Genomic DNA, 12513 nt, shown 5'->3' on the forward strand with positions numbered 1-12513 from the left:
AGACTAATAGTTTGGGCTCTGTTGTTAACCTTTAATATTATAGCAATGTGTACGTAGGACTCCCTATAGTTTACATCATTATCTTTAAGAAACTGTTAGTTATAATTTAATTCATTTAAGGACAGACACAATTTTTTCAGTAAAAAAACCGAACCTGTACCAAACCGTGACTTTAAAACCGAAGTACGTACCGAAACGTCAGTTTTGTGTACCGTTACACCCCTAATACAGACAGACACCACTTAACTTAAGCCGGGTGCACACTGTGGGATATTGCCACGATTTGGCCGTCTGAGACAAATTTTGAAATCCTAAAAGATTTCTCTGAACCTAGGCTAAAATCTGAAGTCTTTGATCCTTAGTTTGACATGTGCACCGACAACCGATTAATGACCGTTGCGATCAAATTTTGCCTCGGACAAAATTCTGGCAGTGTCAGAAGATTTGAGGCGCAATCCTGCAGTGTGACTTCTCCTAGGACGACTGTCAAATCAAGAACCAATAGGAGCGCAGAACCTGATGATGTATTTCGTGTGACAACATCAAATCACTACAGGGAACATGTCGAAAAGAGTCAGGTGAATGAAAAATGCCACCGCTTGTTTTTGTTGTTTGCTGAACGCTACCATTGTGTCTGTGAATGCGGCTCACCGTTACCGAACGTGTCACGGATTGATGACGTAAAACTCAGTCCGCACGAGTCTCTTGCTTGTGTCCGTTTTTCGCGTCTGACTGTCATACAGTCTAACATAATGACAACTGAGATCCTACAGTGTGACATGTATTACATGGGGGATCATGTTCGTACAGTCTGACAAGCTACATTCGCAGAGGATTTTGAAAAATCGCAGTGTGCAGGACCCTTTAGAGATTGCTAACAGTATGTGAAGACTTTCAACCAGCATAACAAAAGATGTCTCTGGACAAATCACTTACCCTGCCTTTAAACCTCATAAAGACGTTGTAAAAGTAATCCATATGTTGTGGGGGGGTTGGGGGGGTTTGTCCCTTTAAAGGGATAGTTCATCCAAAAACGACATATGACATTCTTCTTTCGGACGAATACAATCGGAGTTCTATTAAAAATATCTTGGGTAAACTTTCCCTTTAATGGTTACCAAGTAGCTACATTTAAAAATATTTTTAAGAGGAAATAATGTTTTATTTAACACATTTACATTAAACTAATAAAACCGTGTCAGAAACCGTGGGATAACAAGTATTTAACTAAATATATTTCATTTCAAAACCCTCTTTGTTTTCTTTGTGTGATCACTATCGATTAAAACATATTTTAATTGAGATGAAATATTGGAGAACACAATCAAGTGACATATTAGGAGGTTGTGTTTGTTCATTTTGCATTTGACAATTTAGACCAACACTGGAAGTAGCGTTTTTGCTCGCTTTGTTACTTTGCACAAATACAATGTTTTATTTATTTTTTCAAAAACAACTTAATGTAGTTTATGTAGCTTAAACTATATTTACGCTTTGGTATGGTGTTAATTAGAAAGGTCTTTTGAATTTTATGTTGTAAAAATTACTTGCTTGCTTTTATTATATATTTTTTTAATTTCTTTGAAAACGTCTTGATTTCTGAGGCTGATTTTTCTTTGTCAAATACATGACAGTCTGTATATTCACTAGGTTGTTGCTAGTGTAAGTTGGAAAAATACTTCTGTATCCCATAGGGCCACGGCAGCAGGACAGATTTGAAAAAAATCAGTCAGTCTTAGTGTTTGAAAAAGATTATCAAGAACATTTGTGATAAGACATGACTCCAGGTTGCTGGTGGAGTCTGGCACGTGTTTGTGAGTTTCTGTCTTTCGAGTCCCTATTCAGAGACCGTTAAACCACAGGGGGCCAAAACTTCATTCATCACATATCAAGTCTGTGCGAGTCCTGTTCCTGTCACGTCACCATGTCTGTTTCTCATCCCATGTTTCTTTTTCAGAACTACTGAAGGTCTGTGTGCTTGTCTGATTGACTGATAGCATTCTTTATCTTGAGTGTGATGTAGTCGAACGACAGTAGGTCATAGGCTCCTGTCCTGTGCTGCATGTGTAAATGTTTGATATCTAATGTGAAATCAACACCTGAATGAAACGTCTTTTATAACGTCAATTGCCCTGTTCGTCTCATAACACTGCATGATGACCGGGGAAGAGATTATGCACTGTAACTAGAGCTGGGCGATGTAGCAGAAAATGTCTTTTAATTTTTAGCGATATTAGATATCTAAAATAATTAGGCATGTTTTTCCACTAAATGAATGAATTTTTTTTTTGTGTACCAATATAAAAAAATATTAAAGGGATAGTTCACCCAAAAATGAAATTCTGTCATTTACTCGCCCTCAAGTTTTTCCAAACCTGTATGAGTTTCTTTGTTCTGCTGAACACAAAATATCATCTTTTGTGTTCAGCAGAACAAAGAAACTCGTACAGGTTTGGAACAACTTGAGGGTGAGTAAATTTTTGGGTGAACTATCCCTTTTACCGCAGCATTTGTGCTTCAGTAAAAAATAAGTAAATTGTCCAGGAACATTGGACTCAAGATAATTGTTGAATTCAAGTTTTGAACAAGTTGACAATATAGCTGATTCATGTAAATGAATCAAACTGGCATATTGTATACTGCCAAATTTTCATTGCGAATATATTGAAATATTCAATATATCGCCCAGCCCTAACTGTAACCTTAAATACATTTGTTAGTTTCTCTTCGGTTTTCTCATCTCACTGTTATATGTGAATTTTCCATTTGAGTGGCTTCTTTTATTCAAGGTGGACCGCGTTGGTCGCCATCTTCAGACGACCTGCGCGAAACATCTCAAATAAAAGAAACGATGCCCTTCGATTTCTCCCCGCCATGGTACTTCATCTTGGTATTTTTGAATGAATCATGCCCCATGTTTATCATTTTTTTTGTTTCTTTTGTGTTTTTGTTTTTGTTTTGTTTGTTTTTGTTTTTTTACTTTCTGTGCACAGCAATTGCTCTGAAATTTGGGGACTGAGTACACCAAATACGATAGAACAGTGGGATACCTCAGGCCTTTACAGCTACCCTGACCAAACCAGGTGAATATCCTCTCCTGACATTGTGCCACACTCACCCCACAAGCCACAGGTGGGGATGAACGAGCACATGGGGCTCCAGGGGCCGTGAAATAACGTGCTTTTTATTATAGTTGATTTAGATTTAAATGTCTTTCAGATGGCATCTCTTATTTTATTGTAGAGTTTTAACTCTGAATGTTACAATATATTTAAAGCAAAATGACATATTTTCATAAATCATACATTCACTTCACTAAAGAAACAGTTTAAAACTGTGGTTCTCAACTGGTTTTACCGATTTCCCTGAAATAGTGACCCAACCATATTGCCAAATTTATGAAGAAGTAATTTGTTCTTTGTCCTACTTTTGTTTATTAGCTTATAATAAATTGTTCAAATTGTAAATTGTTTATATTGTTCAAAGTTTTGGGGTTAGTAAAAAAAAAAAAAAAAAATATATATATATATATATATATATATAACAATATATATATATATAACAATATATATATATATATATAACAATATATATATATATATATATATATATATATAACTATATATATATATATATATATATATATATATATATATATATATATATAGTTATATATATTATAATATTTATATATAGTTATATATATATATTATAATATTTATATATAGTTATATATATATATTATAATATTTATATATATATATATAATATTTATATATATATATATATATAATATTTATATATATATATATATATATATATATATAATATTTATATATATATATATATATATATATATAATATATTAATATTATAATATAATTATATATAATATATTAATATTATAATATAATTATATATAATATTTTAAGAAAGGAATGCTTTTTTTTCAGCAAGGATACATTAAATTGATCAAGTGACCAGTTAAAGATATGACAAAAGATTTCAAATAATTTTTTCAAAGAACCTAGAAAAAGTCTATCGGTTTCCACAAAATTATGAAGCAGCACAATTGTTTACAAGTTTTGTAATAATAAGAAATGATTCTTGAGCCTCAAATTCACATATTAGAATGATTTCTGCAGGATCGTGTGACACTGAAGACTGGAAAAAATATGCTGAATTCAACTTTGATCACTGGAATAATATAATTTACATATATTCACTTAGAAATTATTTGAAATTGTAGTTATATTTCCAAATATTGTTTTTGATATAATAAATGCAGCCTTGATTGGCAGAAGAGACTTTCATAAAGATTTGAAAAATCTTAGACTCAACTTTTGAATGGTTGCGTGTACATGTATTATATAGTTATGCCGTTTGATTGGATATATAATTAGGGCCCCACTTTATATTGGGTGTCGGTAACACTTTATTTTACAGTGTCCTTGTTACATATGTTACATGTACTTACCATAGTAATAACTGTAAATTATGTATAATTACATGCAACTAACCCTCAACTAAATCCTAATCCTACTCTAACCCTATAGTAAGTACATGTAGTCAATTAATATGACTCCGTGCTTAAATGTATAATTGCACTGTAACAATGACAATAAAGTGTAACCTAGGTGTCTTAAACACAATAAGTACTTTGTATTTGCAACAAAAAATAATTGCCTTATACATAGTAGTTAATGTTGTGATGCAAAGCACTTTTGCTGCTATTAATATATGGGTAAGATTAGGACCGGTTTAGAGGTAAGGGTAGGTTTAAGTGTGGATTAAGGGGTAGGGGAAGGGTCAACATGAAATGAATTACAGCTGTAAGTACTCTGTAAAAACATGTCAACAATAAGTGCATTGTATCAAATGATTCATTTTTAAACATTAGCACAGTAGTTAAAACACTTAATATTAAGTGGGACCAAATTAATATGAACTCGTTCGCCCCACATTTTAAGACTTTGCACTGTTATATGGTTATGCGGTTCAATTATTTTTTTCATACTCCCCTGATGTATTCAACCCATTTTTTGGGGTCACAACCCACCAGTTGAGAACCATAGATTTTAAAATATTAGTATTCCGTCATTGTATATATACTTTAAGGCATTTGAATTGTAATAGTTGAACCTTGCATCTCTGTTGTTGGTCATGACCTGCTGTCTAATCACACCATCTTCCCTCTTCCCTCCATCCATGCATGTCTTTCTCTGGTCATTTGGCACACTCCCTTCTCTTCCATTTCTCTCGCCCTCTCTCTGTGGACGCTCGGGTCAGATCTCTGGACGGGCGTCTGCAAGTGTCTCACCGTAAAGGTCTGCCTCATGTCATCTACTGCCGCCTGTGGCGATGGCCCGACCTGCACAGCCACCATGAGCTGCGCGCCATCGAGACCTGCGAGTACGCGTTCAACCTCAAGAAGGATGAGGTCTGCGTCAACCCCTACCACTACCAGCGGGTGGAGACGCCAGGTGTGGGAATTGGCAACTGAGTTGCCAAGAAAAGATTCAAACTGAACTGATTTCTGAACGCTTCCTAATGTGTAAAAGTTGAGCCCAATGTTCATTCAGTCCTCTCGATTCTGAACGTCTCTCCTGTAGTTCTTCCTCCCGTCCTCGTGCCAAGACACACAGAGATCCTGACTGAGCTGCCTCCTTTGGACGACTACACCAACTCCATACCTGAAAACACCAACTTCCCAACAGGGATAGAGCCCCCTAACAATTACATACCAGGTAGGAACACACGTTTTGCACCTAATGTCTCACCAAATGGTTTCACACCAAAGAGCTAAACTTCAGCATGCTGGGAATAAACAAAGGTATTGTGTCTGGTTGTGGACGAAAATATAGTTATCTTTTATAGTTATTGTTCTTGGTGTGAACGGGCCTTTTAGAGCAATTTAGTGATCTTTGCTTTTGATTTTTTAAATCTGTTCAGAAACTCCTCCCCCGGGATACATCAGTGAGGATGGAGAGGCCAGCGACCAGCAGATGAATCAAAGTATGGACACAGGTACATTCCCACCGTGACATCACTACATGGGAATGACAGCCACACGTTTTTGCACTTTTAGGCAGTAAAGCACAATGTGCTTTTACTGCTGTAGTTTCCTTTCCAAGCTCCATCTAGACTTTCCCTAAAGTATCTTCTGTAATTGTAATTGTGACTTCCAGAACACCCTAACACCGTGATGACAAGTTTTACATTGGCAAGCACTAAATGGTCTAGTTATTTCTTCTTTTTGCTGCCATTATCTCTGTTATTGTAAGGAAAAACCTCTTCTTTTTGTCAGGTTCTCCTGCAGAATTGTCACCTAGCACACTCTCGCCTGTCAATCATGGCATGGGTAAGAGCTTAACCTCACTCTTAATAGACCTTTGAAGTCCTCATAATCTTAAGAAATGGTCAAGAGGTCAATATAATGGTTATGCACAGTGCATACAAGATTGTCAACTTGTTCCCTTCTTTTGGTCTTTCTCATCTTTGTTTTAGACCTGCAGCCAGTGACTTACTCGGAGCCTGCGTTTTGGTGCTCCATAGCTTACTATGAACTTAACCAGCGGGTTGGAGAAACATTCCACGCCTCTCAGCCTTCCCTCACTGTGGACGGCTTCACAGACCCCTCCAATTCAGAACGATTCTGCCTGGGCCTGCTGTCCAACGTCAACCGCAACGCCACCGTGGAGATGACCCGGAGACACATAGGTATCCAAGAAATCTTTAACTGGGCTACTATCAAGTGTTTCAGTCGTATTTTAGGGACAGTTCACCCAAAATCTAATATCGACATCTTTTATATTTGCTTTCACATCAGTCCGAAACTGCATGACTCGGTAGGGCTTTTGACTCTGCGCTTAACCCTGGGGTATCAGTGTTCTAAACCCTGCTTTTAACCACAGTTAAACCCCCAGCTAGGTGCTTAGCAACAGACAGCCAATCACATGCCTCACATGCTTTGCACAGGAACAGCGTGTGTTGTGTAAACAGTAGGTTATGTTTCAGCGGTTATGGGGAAAATGTCAATTGGTGACAGAAAATGTGACAATTATAGAGACATTTTTGCCTTTATAGTCTGAAAAGCACATTCAGGACAAACTTGATAGTGCTGTCGGCAATATTTAACCCAAGGATGTGCAATACTAGAGCCTTGATTGCTAGATGTGTGCTGTGTTTGTCCAATCAGTGACACTGTCACTTCAAATATGCAAATAAGGACGTTAAACCCAGGGTTTAGGAATGTGAAATGGCATCTTCAGAATACCCAGGATTATTTGTTAACCCCAGCTAAATTATGAGCAATTTGAACTGTGAAGCAATATAAACCAGGATTTCATTTAGCCTGGTTTTAGAATGACTAGTTCAAGTGTGAAAAGCCCTATTGACTTTCTTATATGAAACAAAATAATATTTTGAAAAATGTATTCTCTTGTCCATACAATGAAAGTTAATCATACAGAAGCAACATGAGGGTGAGTAAAAGATGACCAGTTTTGGTTGAACTATCCCTTTGTATGTAGCAAGACACATTTAGACTCTTGACAAATGGTCATATGGACAATATCAAGTTCTCACTGCTGTTTGTTTTTGATTAGGTCGAGGGGTCAGGCTGTATTATATTGGTGGGGAAGTGTTTGCCGAATGTCTTAGCGATAGCGCCATCTTCGTTCAAAGCCCTAACTGTAATCAGAGGTATGGCTGGCACCCTGCAACAGTCTGTAAAATCCCCCCAGGTAAGAGATTCTCACTTTCAGTGTCCATAATACAAGAGGTGGGCGGTATAGCAGTAGATGCAATAAACCGGGAGAAACTTTTTTTTTTTTTTTGGGTGAGATTTTCGTTTCTATTGTGGTTGGGCTTGTGACGTTGCGGTGATGCATCGCCAATAAATTGTCATTTGCATGTGTTTTTAAGCCTCACCAGTTTAAATACTAAATCCATTTAAAATCTTTCAAGCCCAGTAAGCTGCTTAAGAGTTTTCAATCCGGTACTAAAACGCTGTCTGAGAGACTGTTTCTGTGCGTATACATATAAAGCCACCAGTAACGGCTTCTGAGTACTGCTTTGACTTCATTTTCACAATTTATTGCGCTTAAAGCAACATGCTTTTCTTGGCGGGTATTCATGGAAACACAGTCGGTATAAAATCAATGTGTGTTTAATTCATACAGTAAAGTAAATGTTAAAATCCACTGCATAGTCTTCATTCAATTTCTGTAATAAACAGTGCTTACATTTTTTTTCAGTTAGCTCTCTTAATTTCTTTCTTTTTTTTCTGTTGTATTTTTGTCATATTGCATGTCATTTTAGTTTTTATTGTTCTTATTTTATTATTGATTGTTTACTTGTCTTCCGTAAGCTTGATCTTTTTTTTACTTGCATTAGTTAGCTAGTTTTAGATTTTACTGTGATATCCAAAATGCTATTGATAATTAGGAAATTTCAACGATATCGCAACAACCTTATTTCAGTGGAAAATAGCTAATATTGTGATCTATATTGTTATTGTGAAATAAAATCTCTCGTATCATTTGATTTAGATTTTGGTCATATCGCCCACCTTACATTGTACCATCCATCAGAATGTACCGTGAATGTGCCAATTTACGTCAACTATTGACGTGATGATATTGTCTTTCTTAGGCTGTAACTTGAAGATCTTCAATAACCAGGAGTTTGCGGCACTGCTGGCACAGTCAGTGAACCAGGGCTTTGAGGCTGTATATCAGTTGACCAGGATGTGCACCATTCGCATGAGTTTTGTCAAAGGCTGGGGAGCCGAGTACAGGTATGGACAAGCTCACCCCCTCACTGACAATTCTGCCAATAGCATAGACATCTTCGATTCTGCCATTTAAAAATGTGCTTTACAGATGCACCATTTAACACAATTGAACTTTCTCAGGGATGAGGGTAGGATCTGTTTTCAGATTAATTTAGCTATAGTTTTTCTTTGTATGTGTGTAGCAAATTACATTATATTATGACATTATATTAAATGTGTCATGTTTCACTTTTGTACTTTTACTGCTGAACTTGATTGTCCTGCATTCTCTTCTGTTTTTGATATCCACAGTTAGGGTGTGTTCGCACTTGGCATTTTTGGTTTGGTTAAAACAAACTCTGGTGCTCTGTTCGTGCGGTTAGTTTGAATAAGTGTGAATACTGCCATCCGAACCTTGGTGCACACCAAACAAGCCTCAAATGATGGGTCTCGGTCCACTTCCAAACAAACTGTGTTGCGTTCATATTTCTGTCAAATCGCACCAGACCAAAGACATCAAAGGCTGCGTTCACACTGCAGGGCTTAATGCTCAATTCCGATTTTTTGAAAAAATTCGATTTTTTTGCAAGGCCGTTCACATTTCCAATTAAATGCGACCTTTTGTGATCTCCTGTGTGAACGTGAAATGACCCAGAAGTGACCCGCATGCGCAGAAGAGTACTCAACGGTCAACGACGTCACTTGTTTCGCCATTTCGCTGGAAATGTTTTCAAAACCCGGTTCCGATAAGAGCCCTCGAGTTTGGCCTGAATAGAGCTGTCCCCCCAAATATTAATTAACTCCGAAATCTCGCTTCCCTTCCACTGACTGGTCTCAGCATCGTCCGCCATAGTTGTTTATCTTCTCATTCCCGCCTACTTCAACGTACAATGATGACGTTTGTCGCGTATCAACGGCGTGCGGGTCGGATACATGTGACCTGGCAGTTCAGACTGAAGACGCATTTCAAAAGATCGGATATGTATCGGATTTGGACCACATACCCAAGTGGCCTGGATCGCATTTGAAAAGATCGGATCTGTGTCGTTCAGACTGTCATGAAAAGATCAGATACAGGTCGCATAAGGGCAAAACAATCGGAATTGGGTCGTTTCAGCCTGCAGTGTGAACGCAGCCTAACAGGGTACCCGCGGGATCTTAAAGTCTTAAATGTCTTTCAATTCAAAATCAAAATTTTAAGGCCTTAAAAAGTCTTAAATTCGCTGAAGTATTGAGTTCTAGGTCTTAAATAATTTTAAACGGGTCTTAATTTTCCTACGTCCATGTAACGCTACCTCTTGCTCATTGAAATTCTCCCGCAGCGTTTTAGAGAGCGTGTGTGTGTGTGTGTGTGTGACTGTGTTGTAGTTCGTTTTTTCGCTAGTGAGAGTCCAACATGCATCTTATATAGCAGCCAATCAGCTTTCGTGTTATTGGCGCGGGTCTCTTTCGGATTGTACCACAGACACATCAAACTGATTTTTTTCTTCAGCTGACAGTTCTCCATTTCTTTCTTACCTGCTATCTCGCATAATGACCAAATAAAAGTATGATATGCCCGCTAGCACTAAAAAAGAGTTTAAAAAGCGACGTAAACCCCGAATTCATTCGCTACTGAGACACGGACCGATGTCAGACTGGCCGCGGATTTTGTGCACGCGTTTGCCGCCTGTCAGCGCTCGTGCGAGTGTACCGAATCTAGGCGCATTACTGTAACGTTAGGTCTTAAAGTGAAAGCAACCCAATATAGCCTAGCTTATACCCCCTCCTGCCTGTGTTGTTAATATTAATCAAACAACAACAACAACGGGAAAAAACAAACAGTAGCCTACCTAAACTTAAAGCACTGTTTGTATCTGTATATTTAAGTTGTATTAATTTGTCCTATTGTCAAACAAGATTCATGCATTTTGTTTGTTTTATTGCCATGTATGACTGTTGTGCATCTAACATAATGATATGGTAAATGTGGCATCCTAATAATGAAAAATACAAAACAAAACATGCACATTTCTGAAAATGACCACCACAAAATCAGTAATTTTGATCCCACAAAAAATGTATATACATACACGCACACTACCGGTCAAAAGTTTGAGAACAGTAAGATTTTTAAAAATGTTTTTAAATAAGTCTCTTCTGCTCACCAAGGCTGCATTTATTTGATCCAAAATACAGCAACAAAACAGTATTGTGGTTTTTTTATTTTAAAGAACTATTTTATATTTCAATATATTTTAAAATGCAATTTATTTCTGTATTTCAGCATCATTACTCCAGACTTTAGAGTCACAGAAATCTTTTTTTTAACTTTCTATTTCAGATAACTGCTGTTCTTTAGAACTTTCTATCCATCAAAGAATCCTAAAAAATGTTTTACACAACTGTGTTCAACACTGATAATAATCATAAATGTTTGTTGATCATCAGATCCTCATATGAGAATGATTAGTGAAGGATCATGTGACACTGAAGACAGGAGTAATGATGATAAATTCAGCTTTGATCACAGGAATAAATTACACTTTACTATATATTCACATAGAGAACAGTTCACTACAGAACTGTCACAATATTACAGCTTTTTTGTATTTTTAATAACATAAATGCAGCCTTGGTGAGCAGAAGAGACTTCTGTAAAAACATTAAAAAATCTTACCGTTCTCAAACTTTTGACCGGTAGTGTGTTTGTATATTAATCCTGGTGGGATTGAGCTATGAGGAAGTGCAAGTTTACTAATACTTTGTTCAATTTGAATAAATTAATTTGCTTTGCAAGTAATTTTGTGATTCTGCATTTCCTTTTGTACGGTTTTTTTATTTTATTGTGTGATATCGGTCTTAAATTTAATTCATAATGGTCTTGAAAAGGTCTTAAAGTCTTAAATTTGACTTGGTCAAACCTGCAGATACCCTGATCTAAATTAACCCAAAACAGGGCGCTGCGTCACAAGATGTGACCCTAAAAAAAGAACTAGTTGCCCATTACAGTTCGGTACAGGCATCAGAAATGCAGTCTCCTCGCAGCAGATCTTAATTTTTTTTTTAATGGAGGGATTCCTGTTGCTGTTTTGACTCCTTTACGCATTTTATAAGCTCTTTGTAAAGGCTGATTTATACTTCTGCGTCGGACCTACGCCGTAAGTTACGTGTCGGTTTTCATTTATACTTCTGCGTTGTTGTCCGCGTCACTGTGCAATTACACATGCAGACCGCTAGTAGGCAGTGTCCACGGGCATGTTGATGGTGTACCCCACAGTGTCAAGGCAAAAGCCGAAGAAGAAGCAGCTTGTTGTGTACATTGTCGGAATAGCCGCAGCAGTGATGGTGGCAAATAGATAGCGACTTTTCTTGCAGCTTGAGTTGTTGTATCTAATACAAATTAAGCATCTCTAGTTGATTAGTAGAGTTAAATAAGAGGCGATCTGGCGCTGGAATGTGTTTTTGAAATCATGCAGAGTGCTCGTGGCTGCTGTTTTCAGTATCGGGGGCTCGTGCACAGACACACGCTTCAATCGATTTCTGTTGCAGAGACTTTATTTGTTCAGTTGAAATCACAAAATGAAATGCACCCAAATGTGTCCCTGTTCTTGATATACAATCACTGATTAACTTCTTTGTTTATAATGAGAAAATAAATAAACTATACAATGGTGGATTAGAACCCAGAACCACTGGCATGCTTAACAAAAATTCTACCACTAGATCATCAAGAGCTCACACACTCACTGCGGATC

The 12513-nt window shown here is 37.1% G+C and overlaps 1 protein-coding gene across 3 annotated transcripts in view; it reads left to right on the top strand.

Moving 5' to 3' along the window:
• Positions 1–12513, top strand: part of smad2 (SMAD family member 2) — a 35967-nt gene that overhangs the window by 20419 nt on the left and 3035 nt on the right. For 2 of the 3 annotated variants that reach the window (XM_079804814.1, XM_079804813.1), the window contains 8 exons: positions 2994–3083; positions 5290–5483; positions 5613–5747; positions 5953–6027; positions 6308–6361; positions 6508–6720; positions 7608–7745; positions 8656–8800. In XM_079804814.1, the coding sequence (XP_079660940.1) occupies positions 2994–3083; positions 5290–5483; positions 5613–5747; positions 5953–6027; positions 6308–6361; positions 6508–6720; positions 7608–7745; positions 8656–8800 (1044 nt within the window). The remainder of the gene's footprint in view (positions 1–2993; positions 3084–5289; positions 5484–5612; positions 5748–5952; positions 6028–6307; positions 6362–6507; positions 6721–7607; positions 7746–8655; positions 8801–12513) is intronic. The other variant, XM_079804815.1, reaches the window with a different exon arrangement.

The sequence above is a fragment of the Gobio gobio genome (genome assembly GCF_949357685.1).
Source record: "Gobio gobio genome assembly, chromosome: 22".
In the NCBI taxonomy this organism is placed as follows: domain Eukaryota; kingdom Metazoa; phylum Chordata; class Actinopteri; order Cypriniformes; family Gobionidae; genus Gobio; species Gobio gobio.